The 18,952-nt window shown below is 38.3% G+C and overlaps 1 protein-coding gene across 2 annotated transcripts in view; it reads left to right on the top strand.

The window, feature by feature from the left end:
- The window catches only part of NDUFV2 (NADH:ubiquinone oxidoreductase core subunit V2), a 34,767-nt gene extending 18,229 nt beyond the window's left edge, over nucleotides 1–16,538 (top strand). For both annotated transcript variants that reach the window (XM_003914165.4, XM_021929952.1), the window contains exons 3-8: nucleotides 637–699; nucleotides 785–901; nucleotides 4,031–4,199; nucleotides 6,442–6,551; nucleotides 8,383–8,459; nucleotides 16,387–16,538. In XM_003914165.4, coding sequence (XP_003914214.1) covers nucleotides 637–699; nucleotides 785–901; nucleotides 4,031–4,199; nucleotides 6,442–6,551; nucleotides 8,383–8,459; nucleotides 16,387–16,480 — 630 coding nt within the window. In that variant the 3' untranslated portion in view covers nucleotides 16,481–16,538. The remainder of the gene's footprint in view (nucleotides 1–636; nucleotides 700–784; nucleotides 902–4,030; nucleotides 4,200–6,441; nucleotides 6,552–8,382; nucleotides 8,460–16,386) is intronic.
- Nucleotides 16,539–18,952: the final 2,414 nt, after the last annotated feature.

Raw genomic sequence — 18,952 nt, 5'->3', positions numbered from 1 at the left:
CTCAGTGTGACTCATTTGATTTCCTGTTGACATGCCATTTCTTGTCCGTTTTTGAAGAGGGCCTGTGTCTGCTCTTTTAAGAAGAAATAAAGCTTCTTGCTGTTGGCTATTATGGAAAACGTGGGAAAGAGATGGTGCTTTTTTTCTTTTTTTTTTTGAGATAGTCCTTTTGTACCCTCCTAAAGTAATGGGTCTTAACCCTTTTGGATCCCAGATCCCTTTGACAATCTGATACCCTCTCTTTTGGGAAAATACACATGTTCACATTTAAAATTTTGTGTTTTAATTTCATAAAGGCTTCCAATAATTGGTAATGTTTTGGTAATTCTATCAGAAGATCTTATTCTCTAATGAAGCTGGATAACACTTTTTGTTGTTTGGGTTTTTTGTTCCTAAAGGTACTTTTCTTATTCTTTAAATGGTGCTTTGTAAAATTTTAAATTCTAACTTTACTTTGGTAATCATACTCATCAAATGTGTGTTTAGTCATTCTTTTTGATGGAAGGATAGGGTGCTATATATCATGTTGGAATTAAAATGGAGAGATTAAACAATAAGTAATAGTATAGTAATGTACAGTGTTATTCACACTTGAGAGAATTCGGATAATTCTGAAAAACTTTTTTTGTTGTGTAGCACAGAGATACTCCTGAAAATAACCCTGATACTCCATTTGATTTCACACCAGAAAACTATAAGGTATGGCTAAATTAACATTATAATTAATGTACCAAATAGGTAATATTTTCTAGATGTGGAAAATGATGTTCTTTCTTTTACACAGAGGATAGAGGCAATAGTAAAAAACTATCCCGAAGGCCATAAAGCAGCAGCTGTTCTTCCAGTCCTGGATTTAGCCCAAAGGCAGAATGGGTGGTTGCCCATCTCTGCTATGAACAAGGTACTGGATTCATTTTTGCCTTAGTTCCAAAAGAGAAGAGATTGTGTATGATAATTTCCTTTTATAGAAATTACTCTGATCATCTCCAGTGTCAGAATCTAGGATTTTGGAGCCCTTTAGCCATTCGTATGTTTCCTTGAATTATCTTTGTGTTTTTGTTCGTTCCCTTAATGCATAGAGGTGATTTCTAACCTTGCAGGAAATAGGGAAGGCATTATGGTGAAAGAGGGTATATGGTATGTGGTTTTTCTTTTGAAGGAAATGGTCATAGGAAAGATAAAAGATTCCAAATGTGTATAACTTAGTACCAAGATATTCTGAAAATTAATGTAATATTTAAACACTAGAATTACAGAAAAAAAGATCTGCTCAACAGTCTGAAGATTTTTAATATTTTACATCTTTGGCTGTAGGCTGTAAGAAAAATCTGTATAATATGTGATGTTTATACAGTTTATGCTACTTTGGAATCAACCTATAGAAATGCTATGGATGACCCATTTTATACGAAGTTACTCTATTCATATAAGATTCATTTTTTCTAATAGTTTTCAGCAGTAATCCAAATTTCAAGTTTATTCATATCCTATTAATATAAATAACTACATTTGTATGGTGATGTGTTATAGCATATCATTTATAAAGTGCCATACACAAAGTTTGATTCTGATGAGAATCACACAACTATTAAAGCCGTGTTATATAATGGAAAGTGTTTTTGACTTAGAACTAAGACACCTGATTTTTCTCTGAACTTCCTCATTGGCAATGAAAGTTTTGAACTAGGTAGATCTCTTCCAATTATTACATTACGATTTCATTTTATTTTATTTTATTTTTTGAGATGGAGTCTCACTCTGTCGTCCAGGCTGGAGTACAGTGGAGCGATTTCAGCTCACTGCAATCACTACCTCCCGGGTTCACGCCATTCTCCTGCCTCAGCCTCCTGAGTAACTGGGACTACAGGCACCCACCACCACACCCGGCTAATTTTTTGTATTTTTAGTAGAGATGGGGTTTCACACTGTTAGCCAGGATGGTCTCGATCTCCTGACCTTGTGATCCGCCTGCCTTGGCCTCCCAAAGTGCTGGGATTACAGGCATGAGCCACTGTGCCCAGCCTATTATGTTACAATTTCTAAGCGGTAGTACTAGGACTAAATTCATTTCTAAATCAATGCATTTTATACTTGACCGACTATAATAGAGATTTTGTTGTACTTCATTCTTACCACTTTCTAAACTTTATTTTGTTATAACTGTTAGGCTAGACTATCATCTTTCTAAGACAATAGGAATATCCTCAATTTATCTACTAGGATCCTAAATGCAAATTTTAGATTTAGTTTATTGATCTTTTATTGCATTGTATAGTATTATAACACTGTGTGGATCCTTGGTATTTGTTCCCTATGAAAAATGTTATAAAGCAAGTTTAGTGAGTTACTATCCTGACTAAACATAGGTGGTTATTTTTTCAATAAATTATATATTTCTTGAGAAGTTACTTAACATTTTTTAAAAATTAAAATAGCCAACTTTATAATGATTTAGGTATATGTTTCTAATTATAATTTTATTATTATTTTGTAAACATCATGTTTTTAATAATGATAAGCCTGTTGGAAATCTTGCTGAGTGTCACGTTAGCAAAGCAAACTAAAAATAAATAAGAAACTGAAAGTGAAAACATTTAAAAAATAAGACAGGCACGGTGGTGCACACCTGTAGTCCCAGGTACTCGGGATGCTGATGTGGGAGGATTGCTTGAGCTCAGGAGTTTAAGACCAGCCCGGGCAAGATGGTGAGACCGTATCTCTTAAAAAATACGTATTTATGTATTGTCCTATTATATTTAGGGTTGGATTTGTGTGGGTGAAAGGCAGGAAGTTTAGGGTATAGGGAATAGACTCAAGATTCTTTGCAGTTTACATTTGGGACTTTTATTTTAATGTTACTGCCCCTCCCCCCAACCCATGAAACACCCAACCTTACAACAAAAAATATCCAGAAGCTTAATATTTAACCATCACTAAGGTGTAGGGAGATGTGCAGAATTCCAGGAAGGAGCCTTTTCAAATGAGCCAGGGTCTCATTCCAGATTTATTAAATTATTCCTTTGGTAGGGTTCCAGCATGTATATTTTGATAGAGAGCTCCACAGATTTGGAAATACATCCTTGATTTAGAACTGCCGAATGAAATAGCACAACTACTTTATCTGTCACAAGTGAGCCATGATTAGACGTCTTTTGAGAATACATTTCCTTTAGAATTCCTAGTATGAGAAAGTTCAACATACTTGTCTGAAATGCCCACTCTTCTTTTATATCAGAATATGGATATATGTATAATTTCTAAGAATACCAGATCGTAAGTCTTAATGATAATAGGTCACCTAGAAAGTTGTAGACAGAATTATAAATTACGATAGACAAGGACCGGCCCTGGCAAACAGCTAGAAAGCCTTGTTTTCCCTGACAGACTTGCCCTAAGAAAAGCATGCTGAGTTGGTGATCCCCTTAGTTCTGAACACCAGAATGTCAAAACAATTGTTTTCTATTAATGTCTTGATGGGAAGGGTTAGAAAGTACTAGATTATATGATCCAACTTTCAAAAAAGTATTGTGATATGAAATAGAAGTAGTGTTTTGGATTATTGTGGGAGAAGAGTGTGTGATTGTGTAAGTATGATAATATGTGTATACATATATGTAGAGTTATAAAATTTTGAGTTTACATATTTAAAATATGGGCCAATTAGTGAGCTTTGATTTTCAACCTTTTTTTCTGTTGCTGTACCATTTGTATGTAGGCTTTTTGGAAAAAAATTGGTGAGGGTTTAGAGAAAAAGAATATCCTTTTACAGAGGTGAGAAGTAGGGTAGAAGGAGGAAGTTCTGTTAACTCCATTAACTTTTGGGCTCTGTATGGTTTAAGTGTAAGTACACTGTCTGCAAAAATTGAAGAGTTTATATCTCCCAGTTATCCAAGACAAGTATGTTTTCTGCTCTTGAAGAACTTTTCTGTTTCTACCAAATTGAGCCAATATTGAAATTATACTTTGTACAACATAAAGCTCCATTACTAACATTGTAATTATCTGATTTTTAAATGTCCTAATATTTTAGGTTGCAGAAGTTTTACAAGTACCTCCAATGAGAGTATATGAAGTAGCAACTTTTTATACAATGTATAATCGAAAGCCAGTTGGAAAGTATCACATTCAGGTCTGCACTACTACACCCTGCATGCTTCGAAACTCTGACAGCATACTGGAGGCCATTCAGAAAAAGCTTGGTAGGGAATACATGATATTTGTAACATTGATAAAAAATAGAATTGTCTCTCTAGATTTGATACATTTCTTATCTAAAATTTCCAACTTGTGCCATCTTACTGGATCTGTGTTTCCACATCTTTATTTCTTCCTATTTGGTATTCTTCCTCGGTTCTTAAAGCTGAGTTTTTAATCTTTTCATTTTTAATCAGTGTGTTTGAAATGCTTCTAGAAGTTATAAAATATTCGTTGTTTAGAAGATTGTTTCACTTAGAAAATTGTTTCACTTATTGTTCTGTGACAGCATGTGGTATATTGAAAAGTGACCCATTATTGTCCTCATATTCTTCTAAAGAAGTCATGGAACAAATAAGATACAAGCATAGTAAGAATGCTTTGGGAAGGGAAATTTGAAACAGATGTTATTATAGTAGCATTTTAAAAGTAAAGGGGCACTTTCCCCTAGAAAACTGCTATTGCTACACTTCTAACTATATATGTCAAATTAAGTACTATTTTGTTATTGAATATAAAGTACGTGCATGTTGTAAAAATAGCTGGGTGGTATTGAAATATATAAAACAGAAAGCTGAAGTTGGCTCAAAATCCCCACCCCCAAAACCATCAAGGTATAAATCCTGATAACAATTGGATATATTAGTTGTAGATTTTATATCATTTTAATTATTAAATATATAAATGTACTATGTGTATGCATGCTTTTTAGACTTTATTTTGGCTGTATTTCTACAGCACAATATATATGTCTGCCTCATTTTTTTTTTCTTTTTTTTTTTGAGTTGAGGTCTCACTTTGTCACCAGACTGGAATGCAGTGGCTCAATCATGGCTCACTGCAGCCTCCAATTACCATAAATATCCAGGCTTTAAAAAAATTCTTTAAACATTTTTGCATTTAAAAGATCAAGTGATCTTTTACCTCACCCTTCTAAGTATCTGGAGCTATGGGTGCATGCTGCCAAACCCAGCTAATTGATTTTTGTTTTTGTAGAGAGGGGTCTTGCTATGTTGCCCAGGCTGGTTGTGAAATCCTGGCCTCAGGCAGTCCTCCCACCTTGGCCTCCCAGCTGCTGGGATCACAGGTGTGAGCCACCATGCTTGGCCTGCCTCATTTTTCTGTTACAATTACTTTGATGTACACACATCTTTGCATACTTGTCCTGTTGTATACTGAGATTGTTTACAAGAAGTAGAATTGTAGGGTCAGACTTTGCTGTATTTTTCCCAAATGCCTTCCGTAAATGTATGAGACTACCCATTTTCTTCACATCCCTTAATAATCTTTGACGTTAGAAGTTTTCTGAGTCTTTACCAAATCTGATAATGTGACTGTGATTTTAGTAGTTTAATTATTGCAATCAAAATGAAAATAATACAGCCTGATGCACTTCTGTATAACAACAAACACTGTGTCCTCTGAAATATGATTGCTTTTAAAGGAACAAGTCCACTAAAAACTTCCTTGAATGTTAAAATTACATAAAGAGGTTTTTTTTTTTTTTTTTGAGAGAGAGTCTTGCTCTGTCACCCAGGCTGGAGTACAGTAGCACAATCATGACTCACTGCAGCCTCAACCTCCCGGGCTCAAGCAATCCTCCTGCCTCAACTGCTTGAGTAGCTGGGACTACAGACCAGATACTAATTTTTAATTTTTTTATAGAGCTGGGTCTCCCTATGTTGCCCAGACTGGTCTCAAATTCCTGGGCTCAAGCCATCCTCCCACCACCGACGTCCCAAAATGCTGGGATTATAGGCTTGAGCCACTCACTGCATTTGGCCTAGGAGTTTTTTCTTTTTAAAAAACTTTTTTTTTTGGGGGGGCGGGGCAGAGAGATGGAGTCTTGCTTTGTCTCCCAGGCTGGAGTGCAGTGGCGGGATCTCGGCTCACTGCAAGCTCCGCCTCCAGGGTTCACGCCATTCTCCTGCCTCAGCCTCCCGAGTAGCTGGGACTATAGGCGCCCACTACCATGCCTGGCTAATTTTTTGTATTTTTAGTAGAGATGGGGTTTCACAAGTGTTAGCCAGGATGGTCTCAATCTCCTGACCTCGTGATCCGCCTGCCTCGGCCTCCCAAAGTGCTGGAATTACAGGCATGAGCCACTGTGCCTGGCCTCTTTTTAAAAAACTTAATAGTCTTAAACTTTTAATTTACCTCTGTAAAAATTGTTCTTTTTTTTTTTTTTTTAACCAAATCACTATTAAAATATAACCTGGTCCTTAGAGTGTTTGTTTATATTTTTAGGAATAAAGGTTGGGGAGACTACACCTGACAAACTTTTCACTCTTATAGAAGTGGAATGTTTAGGGGCCTGTGTGAATGCACCAATGGTTCAAATAAATGACAATTACTATGTGAGTATTTCATGTAATATAAGTTAAAGTTGTATGATTCATATTTGAAATATTTTAAATATTTGATCTTGTGTCCTTAGATGTTGGTTTCTGAATTATTCATTTAGAAGAAATGGTTACCATAAATATCCAGGTTTAAAAAATTTTTTTAAACATTTTTGCATTTAACTTCAGAAGACAAATTTTAAAACTTTAGATTATGAAAAATTTAATAATTTGGATATAAGTACAGAAAATAATCCTTGTGTAGCCAACTATCAGGACTTAAGAGTAATATTTTGCCACATTTTACTTCAGATATTATTATCATCATTTGTAGAAATAAGCTACAGATACAGGTGAAATACTCCATCCCAAATCTTTTTCTCTTCCTTTTATCCCAGAGATATCTTTTATCATTATCATAAATTGTGTCTATATATGTATGCAGCCATACTAATACATAATAATGGCTTTTTAAAAATTTTTATAGAGATGGTATCATACCTCTGAGTACTGCAGTTGGATCTCACAAGTTTTGCAGTCTTTTTTGTTTTTGATTGTTTCTATTTTTTTTTTAAGTTTTTCATTTTGATTTCCTTTGACCTGTAAGTTTCTAAAAATGTTCTTAATATCCATATATATGGCATTTTCTAGTTATTTCTTTAAAAATTGCTTGCTACCCTAATTATATCACCATTTTAATTCAAGATACCTTGTTAGCTCATATTTCTTAGCAATTTGTTTATGGAAATTTTGGAGGGACTGTACTTAAGGTAGATTTTCTTTAAGAAGGAATTTGCTTTCTCTCTTGCTCCTGACACTACTGCTGGCCCCAGAAAAGCCCCTCTCCTTATACCCTAGGCCTCTGTTCCTCTGGTGTGAAAGGTTCCAGACTAGCAGTTTTCTTTGAGGGATAGTTTACCCTTATACTGAGGTTAAAGCTTTTGGGGACCTTAACTTGTGTAGCTTATATGGTCCTCTGTTAGACTCTCTGGGGCTGGCTGGGTGCCTTGCCCCTTGCCCCTCTAAGCTTTGAAACCCTGAAGCCAAGTTTGCTTGATGTTCCACTTTTTTTCTTTGGTTTTCCTTGAGAATTTGGCCTCTGGGTACTTATTTCTTGATTTAAATAGGAATTAGACAATCAAGGCTTTGTGTGAAGCATTGTTAAGTCTAAATATAGTAGCCTGTAGACGGATTTGTCTGAGATAGATATTCTTTCAGTTAGCAGTAGTTAGGTCTTTAGGGATAGATATTAGGCATCTAGTTAACAAGTTACTACAGCTACTTTGTACCTTACTGTTTCTTCAAGAATACAGCATTTATTTAGTATGTACCTTGACATTGTTCTACTTTATATATTTTCTCATTAATCCTCAAAAACATGCTGAATTAGGTTTACAAATAAACTTGAGGAGGCTGGGTAACTTGTCCAAGATTACTAGCTAGTAAGTGATAGAGCCGGAACTCAAATGCAAATATGTTTCAATTCAAAGCAATATGCTGTATTGCCTCTTCAGCTGCAGCTCTTGTTGCATATTATATTTAGCAGTGTGTACTATATATAGGAGTTACTTAATTGTTGATGCCTTGGTAACTATCTTGTGAGCTGAGACAGACAATAAAATAACTGGCATTAGGGATTTACAGATTTCAGCAGTAGAAAGTAATTTTGTGCCAGGCGTGGTAGTTCATGCCTATAATCCCAGCACTTTGGGAGGCTGAGGCAGGAGGACTGCGTAAGCCCAGGAGTTGGAGACCAGCCTGGGCAACATAGTGAGACCTTGTCTCTATAAATATATTGATATAAAAGAAAGTAATTTCAGTATGACTATTGTTAATTTTTTTCCAGGAGGATTTGACACCTAAGGATATTGAAGAAATTATTGATGAGCTCAAGGCTGGCAAAATCCCAAAACCTGGGCCAAGGTATGCTTTATTTATATGTAAGAAGTTTTAGTGGCTCACCTAAATTAATCTTTCACATAAACTTAATTTTAAAAATTTGATACCTTAAGTTCATAGGAATTGGCAGGAGCTTTGGATAGTATTATCTGTATGAATGTCATCTACAGCAAGAATTTTTTTTTTCTAAAACCGTGTCTGATAATCATCTGATACCTATCTGAATATTTATAGAGAAGGAAATTTTACTACAAATAGAAATCTATTCCATTATTTAGAAGTTCATACTGATAGAAGATTGACCCAAAGACTATCTCCTTCTTAATTTCTACCTCAAAATCCAGTTCTGCCCTTTGAATCAACAAAAGGTAATTTTAGTACCTCTTCCAAATGACAGCTCTTCAGTTATTTGACATAGCTACCCTGTCTTCCCCGTATCTTTTTCTTGGATGGAATATCCACAATTGTTTCATTGTTTTTCTCATATGACATAGCTTTGGTCTCCCTCCTCTGGGTTTTCTAGTTGGCTAGTGACTTTAATGCTTTAATGTGATGCTTAATCATGTTTTTTTAAGAAATATTTTGAGACGGTGTCTCACTCTGTCACCCAGTCTGGAGTACAATGGCGCAGTGGCACCATCCTGGCTCACTGCAAGCTCTGCCTCCCAGGTAGAAGCGATTCCCCTGCCTCAGGCTCTGAGTAGCTGTTGATTACAGGCACCTGCCACCACGTCCGGCTGTTTTTTGTATTTTTAGTAGAGATGGGGTTTCACCATATTAGCCAGGTCTCCGATCTCCTGACCTCGTGATCTGCCCACTTTGGCCTCCCAAAGTGCTGGGATTACAGGCGTGAGCCACCACGCCCAGCCTAATCATGGTATTTTGAGATACATACTGAGCAGCACAGAGCATTATGGGATTGCCTCCTTTGTTCCAGACATTATGCTTGTAATAATTCTGCCTAATTACATCAACTCCTACTTCAGAGACATTACGCAATTAACTGCACTTCATAATACATAGATCTTTTTCTATTCAGTTTATCCAGGTTGCTCCTATCCCATACTTGTGTTATATTAATTACTTTCCTTTCAGTTATGAACTTGAACTTTTACTTTTAAACAAACCCTTATTCCATATATAAGTGTTAAATCACTCAAAATTCTCTCTTAATACTAGCAAATGTTTGCATGGTTTTAGTCATAATCCCTCAAATTTTTTGTGTTTATATATATAAATTTTTTCTTCCCTCAGCACATTTGGAGGTTTTGATGTCCATACGGTAATTCTAATGTTTTAAAACAGCTGTGATGTGCTCTTACTCCAGTTTTAAAATATTTTTCTTAAGCTTTATTATAAATAAAAATTCCCTGAAGTAGAATTACTAAGAGGTTATGAGTGGTTCTATAGTTTGCTAAAACTACTAATAATACCCTACTTAATGAGAAAATGAGGTCGATTCAGGATAACTTAAGTTTAGTAAATGTTAGCTGACCCCTGTTGACCATTACTTTCTTTTCTAAGAAACACATACTGTTTTCAACACCCTGGGCGTATAGAATTGAATTTCCTTAAGGAGTTTTGGCATTTTCTTCCTAATTCCTCACTTGCTTGGGTATACCCCCTTTTTTAGGAGGTAAATCATTTCCCTGGTGAAAAATCATTCTCCTTTATGGAGGCAACTGAAGTGAAATCTTTAGTCATCTAACATTACAGTATCTTTTTAGCTAGTGCTCCTATCTTTTACTTATTCTTGCTTTAAATAGACACTCTCCCCCCACTAAAAGTACAAATTCCATAGTATTTTCCACAAGCTTCACCTGCTTTTTAGGAGTCAGGTATTTTAAAATAAATGCATGCTATTCTTAGGTTTGTACTTCAACCCATAACTTCTTTCACCTTTTGGGTACTCTAAAGAATATCTCAAGTGCAGATTTCCTTGTGAAATCCACTTGGGTTCTTTAGATGGCCCCTCTCTTCTGATTAGATGTTTTAAATTCTATAGTCATAACTTTGGTGTTGGGTTCCCCCCCCCCCCACCCCCAGATGGAGTCTTGCTCTGTCACCTAGGCTAGAGTGCAGTGGTGTGATCTCGGCTCACTGCAACTTCTGCCTCCCAGGCTCAAGCGATTCTCCTGCCTCAGTCTCCTGAGCAGCTGGGACTGTAGGCATGTGCCACCATGCCCAGCTAATTTTTGTATTTTTAGTAGAGACGGGGTTTTACCATGTGGGCCAGGCTGGTCTCGAACTCCTGACCTCAAGTGATTTGCCTGCCTTGGCCTCCCAAAGTGCTGGGATTACAGGCATGAGTCACCACGCCCGGCCACTTTGGTGTTTAGAATCTTCTGCTTTGCTTCTTGTGAACTGTGGGATCTATGGTTCACAACATTAATCCAGTTATTACTCTCCTGCCACACAAATTGATAGTTGCTTTGTCTACTTTGTTATGTCACATTACATTACATACTCAACAGTCATTTTTTTCACAAACTTTTTTTGAGTGCCTGCTGTGTCAGGCATTATTTTAGGTTGCGCGTACAATTATGAACAAAATAAAGTTCTCATCTTCTAGTGATGGAAACAGATGACTAGTGTAATATGTGAGTGATAAGAAGGCTACACAATAAAATGAAGCAGGGTTAGGGGATAGATTGGGAGTAAATTTAGTGAGGAGAGGCCTCTTAGAGGTGGTAACATTTGAGCCATGAACTGAATGAAGAGCTAGAGGGAACCATGTGAAGTGGAAGGAACAGTGTTCCAGGCAGGGGAAAGAGGATGTATCAAAGTCCTGGAAGAAAAGTAAGGTAACAGTGTGACTGTAGTGAGGTGCTCAAGAAAGCAAGCGGTGGAAGGGGTCAGAGGAGATAAGGCCCAGATCAGTAATCTGGGCTGAATCTTAAATATAATAAAAACTGTTGTTGGAATGTTTTCAGTAGGGAATGAAATGAGCAATCTTAAAAAATATTGTCATAGTTGCTATGTGGAGATTAGAATTTAGTAGATGTGTGGGACTAAGGATTTATGAGTGATTTCCAGCTTTTTGGCTTGAGCATCTCTGAGGTTCCTTTACCGAAAATGGAGATTTGTGGTAGGGCAAGTTCGGGGAAGGAAAGTCCGATTTTGTTTTAGACATAGTAAGTTTGAGATGCCTGCTAGACATCCATGGTGTGATGCTGATAGGTAGATACGAACCTGGAACATAGGGAATAGGTTAGGGCTGGAAATGCAAATTGGGGATTCATCAGTTATTAAGGGTAGTATTTAAAGTTATAAATCCGGATGACATCGGGGTGAAATTAAAATCTGTTATTTGTAATATGAGGTACTATAACATTGTACTTTAACAATAAGCAGGAACTAAGTACTCAGTTAACCATTTTCAACAACATCTGATGATAATAGGGATGTTGTTTATCAGTAATCATGAATAGTTTTTCACTGAGATTTTCTTGATAGTGTTCTGGATTTGAACCAGATACTTTAAAATTATTAGTGTCTGAACCTACTTTTTTAACTTACTACCTCATTTAAAAAGCAGACAAAAGTCTACTTAGGTTTCAATAATTGCAAGCATCCACCAATGCTGTATTATATAAAGCTTGTATTTGGACATAGCAATACTAGAATGTTGTCAGCATATGAAAACAAGAACTTTTCACTTTACTTACCCAGTATCTTGGATATATAGGATAATGACAGAGACTGGGATAGCACTAACCATAATACAGTTATAGTTAACTCTTTAACCAAAGCTGTCTGATCCGTTTTTATTGGTATTTTAATAATAAATATCTCTGCTCTTTGAAAGAAGTACTAATGGTGAGTCTCTGTAATGAAAAACCGAGAGGAATTAAACTGCTTCAATAGTAACTGATCCCTGAGTACCACTGCCAGGTCTTATCCTGGCCAAAATTAGTAAAAGATTGATGTCTATTTGTGGTTGAAAACTGCTTTTGTATTATCGTTGGTGAATGACCACTGAAAATATTAAAGCAGTGGTAAGATAGTACAGTTGACTCTTGAACACTATGGGCATTAGGGACATTGATTGCTTATGCAGTTGAAGATCTATGTGTAACTTTTGACTCCTCCAAAACTTTACTGATAGCCTGCAGTTGTCCAGAGGCCTTACAAATAACATAGCACATATTTTGCATGTTGTATTATATATTGACTGTATTCTTACCATAATCTAGAAAAAGTAAAATGTTATTAAAATCATAATGAAAATATATTTACTCTGCATTAAGTGGATCATAATACAAGTCTTCGTCATCATTTCCATGTTGTATAGGCTGAGGAAGAGGAGGGGTTGGCCTTGCTGTCTCAGAGGTGGCAGAGGCTGAAGAAAATCCATGTATAAGTGAACCCATGCAGTTCAAAACTGTGGTGTTCAGGGGTCAGCTGTACTCTCTTAAACTTGACATTACTAAATATGTTTGTGCTGAGATTGTTCTTATTTTCAGTGAATTTAAAGTACTGAAAAATTCTAAACTTGTTTTCAGGTTACTAATAGGTAGAAAGTTTTTAGCGTGGATTAGTTTATAACTCAGTTTAAATCCAATTTTAATTCTGCATATTTAGTTTATAAAGACATTTTAAATTTTGCATAATTCCATGGGGTGCAGGTAATATCTGAGATGTAAAAAATACAGAGCCAGGCTATAGTTCCAGTGCGGTTGGTAGATGACTCTAGACAATAGTATCACTTTTGGTTTTTTATACTAAAAGTAGGAACAGTGCTGGATATAGCTCAGCAATAGTAAAAAGATAAGCACTAAACTTTCATAAAGTGATTTGTGTATACAAACTACTTTAAGCCATGAAAGTTTACAGAAAGGCCAAGTTTTCTAGAATGCAAATGAGTTAAAATGGTACGCATACGTATAGTGTTGGAATGACTGACGAACCATACTTTTTGAATTTTAGTGAAGACAAGGTAATTATTAGATGGCATTTTAAGCACGAGATATCAGGAAAATCATTTTTTGTTTAGTAAGTGAAAAACACTAGTGTAAATTGTGGCTGTCAGGTGAGTGGATAGGGCTAGCTCACTGCCTCTTGAGTGTTCTGAAGCATGTTTACAGATGAAAGGGGGGGTTACATTTTTAGTAGATTAAACAAAATGATAGGCTTTATTGGAGGATTTTGTAGCCTTTGTAGTATTTTAAGGTATACTGTGTGAATGGCAAGGAAGGGAGGTTTACAGCCAGACATACTGGATCACTGGAACTCCCGTTTTTCTAGACAATGCCATGGGATTGTAATTTTATGGAACAAACTTTAGGAAACGACCAAATTATTTTTAAAGGTACTTCCGGCCAGGCGTGATGGCTCACGCCTGTAATCCCAGCACTTTGGGAAGCCGAGGTGGGCGGATCACGAGGTCAGGAGATCGAGATCATCCTGGCTAACATGGTGAAACCCCGTCTCTACTAAAAATACAAAAAATCACCCGGGCGTGGTGGCAGGAGCCTGTAGTCCCAGCTATTCGGGAGGCTGAGGCAGGAGAATGGCGTAAACCCGGGAGGTGGTGCTTGCAGTGAGCCGAGATCGCACCACTGCACTCCAGCCTGGGTGACAGAGCAAGACTCCGTCTCAAAAAAATAAATAAATAAAATAAAATTACTTCCATATATAAAATTGTATAATCCTGTGAAGAACTCAGGAAGTACTTACGATTAATTCTCCCATTTATTGTTCCGGAAACTTCAGTTTTTATAATCTTCCTAAATTGATCCTTTGTGTTGAAAAACTGTGTGTCGATATTAAGGAGCTTATTAATTTTAGAAGATCCGTATCTATCCAAACTGGTAAGACACTTTAAGATACCAAATGCTCAGCTTTCAGAAGACATCTAAAATGAAACTTTCAAATCCTATTCCATTCTGACATTTGATCAAGAGAAAAGTTTTAGGCAGAAAACAGGTAGCTGAGCTTAAACCGTAAGAAGAAACCTAGTAAAGGCGAATAAAGTTTCTCCAAAATAATTTCATTGGCATTTAAAGAGCAGCAGTGGTGCCTATCAATAGATAACATAAAAAATTACAGGCCGGGCACAGTGGCTCACCTGTAATCCCAGCACTTTGAGAGGCTGAGGCGGGCAGATTGTTTGAGCCAACAAATTCACGACCCGCCTGGGCAACATGGTGAAGTCTCGTCTCTACGAAAAATACACAAATTAGCCAGGCATGGTGACGCACACCTGTAATCCCAGCTACTTGGGAGGCTCAGGTGACAGAATCACCTGAGCCTGGAAGGTCAAGACTGCAGTGAGCCTTTATTGCATCACTGCACCCTAGCCTGGGTGACAAAGTGGGATCCTGTCTCAAAAATAAATAAAATTTAAAAATTGCAAAATATAATACTTTTTTTTTTTAAAGTTAAGTATCATTTTGCTGCTTACTCTACAAGTTTCAGGCTCTTACAATATACGACTGCTTTTTGATCTGTTTTTGTAGTGAACAAGACCTGTAATCCAAACATATTAACTGATTTCTGACTTTGTAGACATTGTTCATTACTTAGTAACTTGTATTATATGCTGTGATATCTTGAAAGATCTTATAAATATTATGTGGTGTCACTTTCCAGGCTCCAACAAAAAATGATTTCCTAGGGCTGTAAAGAACAGGCAGACTTAAAGGATTGATGACACAATGTGAAGGGCAAAGCCAGAGGGGGTTGAAAAGATATAAACTGAACAAGTTCTTTCTTTAGGTAAATCTGTGGCAGGAACAGGTAAATTAGCAAAGCCAGGCAATAGTGGTGGACGGGTGACATGATATGGTAAGCGCTGAGCTGGGCTCTAGAAACAGAGGTCAGACAGGGCAGAGGTGCGCAATTACCTGGGAAAGTGTGTGTGGGGTTGACAGACAGGTTCTTCTCCCTCTATGCTGCCTGTCTTCATAAATTGCTCCATCAGGACTTGTTCTTGTTTGCTTCCTTTTGTGGCTGCTGTGGCCATCCTGGTTTGGAAACTTTTCCAGAAAATTACTGCTACTAATACAGTCTTTTTTTTTTTTTTTTTTTTTTTTTGAGACGGAGTCTCGCTCTGTCACCCAGGCTGGAGTGCAGTGGCCGGATCTCAGCTCACTGCAAGCTCCACCTCCCGGGTTCACGCCATTCTCCTGCCTCAGCCTCCCGAGTAGCTGGGACTACAGGCGCCTGCCACCTCGCCCGGCTAAGTTTTTGTATTTTTAGTAGAGACGGGGTTTCACTGTGTTAGCCAGGATGGTCTCGATCTCCTGACCTCGTGATCCGCCCGCCTCGGCCTCCCAAAGTGCTGGGATTACAGGCTTGAGCCACCGCGCCCGGCCAATACAGTCTTTATAATACATAAATACAAACTGATTTTGACTTCGCTGCTTCTAAGGGACATTGTCCCAAATCATATTTCCTCAAGGAATCCAGTTTCTCTCTATTTCCAAATACAATATATAAGTGTGTGTATTCCCTGTATTCACTGTGACTGTGGATCTCGATCTAAATAAAATTCAATTATAAGAAATACAGTGCTCTAGTTTATTAAAACATGGTTTTTAAAAATGTTCTCTGGGGTTGGGTATTTTTGCCATAGTTCTTTGCTTTGATTCTTGGGTAGATGCTGAATCTCCCAAATTTGGTTTCTCATCTGTAAAATAAAGTCAGTATCACTTGTCTTGTGGCATTGTAAAGATTAAATGAGCTAATGTATGCATACTGCTCAGTAAATAGGAACTATTGTTAGTGCTACTTTTGTATTTTTTATGTTTATGGTGAAGTCTGATGTTTTTCCATATTTAGGAAGAGAAGATCTTGCATCACTTGAAATGTTTGAATTAAATAATCCATGCTAGTTCTTGGGGTAAAAATAGTTACTTAACTGGGCTCTTGTGAGGTAACAATTACAATTTAAGTAGAAATTTAAAAATGTTAATCATTAATAGTTTAATATTACTTTTCATTTCAGGAGTGGACGCTTCTCTTGTGAGCCGGCTGGAGGTCTTACCTCTTTGACTGAACCACCCAAGGGACCTGGCTTTGGTGTACAAGCAGGCCTTTAATTTATATTGAACTGTAAATATGTCACTAGAGAAATAAAATATGGACTTCCAATCTACATAAACTTTTTATGTTTATTCTGCTCTGTGTACATCCTCGTGGTAACCTTAGCAACTTGCAGCTCTAAGTATTATGTCATAATGACAGAGGACCATTTTAAAGTCTTCTATCTATGACTGTGAAGACATTACATAATCCAGTTAACAGTTACTCTGGTGTCACCCATTTTCAATTTCCAGATTGCTTTTATCAAGATCAGGTTACTGTGAAGTAAAAATTTGGTCAAATTTCACATGTTTTGCTTTCCCATCTTTAGCCACAGCCAAGTTTTAAGTTAACATGATCTTTCTATAAACTTTTGTCAGTGTTCCCTGTAAACATTATTGTATTTACAACACATAATGGTTACTGTATTTCCAACTGGTGAGACCTCAAGTGCACTGTAGGTTTAAGGAGGATATGGTAATTGTCTCTAGTCTCTAGAAGCATTACCTTTTTTTTTTTTTTGAGACGGAGTCTGGCTGTGTCTCCCAGGCTGGAGTGCAGTGGCGCAATCTCGGCTCACTGCAAAGATTACAGGCATGAGCCACCGTGCCCAACCGAAGCATTACCATCTTTAGAAAAGAAAGGTCCAAAACACTTTTGACATTATCCTTAGCTATTCTGACACTGCAAGTACACAAAAAATAATTGGGTGAAGGTATTGGAAGCATGATTGTATACACTCTGCAGTGGTATGGATATTACAACTTAGAAAAAAGGAGAAAACCATTTGTGTATTAAGAAACTAGCGGTAGTACATTAGTTTTACAAATAGGATTAGCCAGCTTTAATGCATGAATAAATTTATATATATTAGATTTATCTATCCTTGATTTCTCAAAGTCACTTGTACTTGAAACAGACCATTCACTATTTATTTTTTTTTTGAGACAGGCTGTGTCTCCAGGCAGGAGTACAGTGGTGTGATCATGGCTCACTGCAATACTCTGGCCTCAGAGAGGTGCCACCAACCTGGTTAATTTTAATATATTTTTTTAGAGACAGGGTCTTACTGTGTTGCCCTGGCTGGTCTCAAACTCCCAGGCTCAAGCCATCTGCCCGCCTCAGCCTCCCAAATTGCTGGGATTACAGGCGTGAGTCACCGCGTTCGGCTATAATGATTATTTTTAAGTATATCTTTAAGAATTTTTTTTTTTTAAATTGAGACACGGTAAACAAGAGTTAATTTTCCAAGTGGCACAAAAAAGTAATGAAAATGTCCTAGCCTGGAGCTCTCTTGACTTTCTCATAGGCGACTTTTTCTTTGTATTTCACATCATAAATAACCAAATTAAATGTAACACTATTCCACCTCTAGCCGTAAGGTGCTCTCTTTCTAGTCTTGTTGACCCTAATGATTTGTAGGTGGGAGAAATCGGGAACCTAGGACAGGGAAAACTCCTGATCTTTAATGTAGATTTATGCTTTATATAGTAATTTGATGGGACCTCGCCGTCCCTGTCAGGTCTGAATGTCATTTCATCTGCTGTGATCACATCTGAACATCAGTTCATCAAGACTAAAGGACAGTTTAACATAAACTTGTAACTGCATGCAGTAAGTCATAAACGGACGCTGTTGTTGCAGATTAACCTCTGCGTAAATCATACGCGCCCAGAAGGAAGTGAGCACACGGGGTTGCCACGCTGCGACGGTCAATTTTCCTCAGGCACCCTTCCCAGTACCTGAGCAGCTCCCTCTCGAATCCCCAACACTACGTGTGGGAACGTGCACTGAATTCCTCTTTAAAGAGGCCACTGGAAGGCGTGGCTGGAAGGGGACGCGCTCTAGATTCCCTGGTCCCAGGGCAGGTGGACGCTACCGCGCTTTCGGGGTGGGGCCCAGGGCTCCACCTGGGGCGGGGGGCCGCGGGCTCTGGGCGCAGATGCAGCTTTTCCGGCCTGGTGCGGGGCCAGGCGGCCGCCGCCGGCATAGCGGGGGAACTTCGCCTAGTCCTCGAGCTGCGGTCGCAGCGTCATTTTGCCTGAGTTGGATCACGCTCGTCCACCCATCCCGTGTAAAAATAACAGGTGTATACCCTATGTGGGGATCTTCATCGCCGCCTTTTCCAGAAGCTTCCAGTCACAGCCACTGCCACGGTCGCCACAAATGCTACTGCAGAGCCCGCTTGCCCAGCAGCGTCAGCGGCGCCTGCTCTGCCTCTTCACCCAGCCTTTGATTCCCCCTCCTTTGTCGGATGGTGTCTGCGGCGGGGAGGCGGTAACACTAGCCCGAGTGGGGCGTGGAGACCGACTAACACAAAGGGCGGAGTTCCGGCCCGCACCCCTCCGCCGCCTGCCGCTTGGTACGTCCCGCTTCCCCGCCCTGCAGCTCGCGGAGCCTGGTTAAGCAGCAGGAGGGGCGGGCGCCGGGGGGCGGGGCGGTCACGCCGCCCGTCCCGTGCCCGCGGGAGTCACGTGTCCGCAGGTGTC

Source organism: Papio anubis, chromosome 19 (genome assembly GCF_008728515.1).
Source record: "Papio anubis isolate 15944 chromosome 19, Panubis1.0, whole genome shotgun sequence".
In the NCBI taxonomy this organism is placed as follows: Eukaryota; Metazoa; Chordata; class Mammalia; order Primates; family Cercopithecidae; genus Papio; species Papio anubis.
The sequence above is the reverse complement of the archived record's forward strand: the minus strand, read 5'-3'. Positions and strand labels throughout refer to the sequence as shown.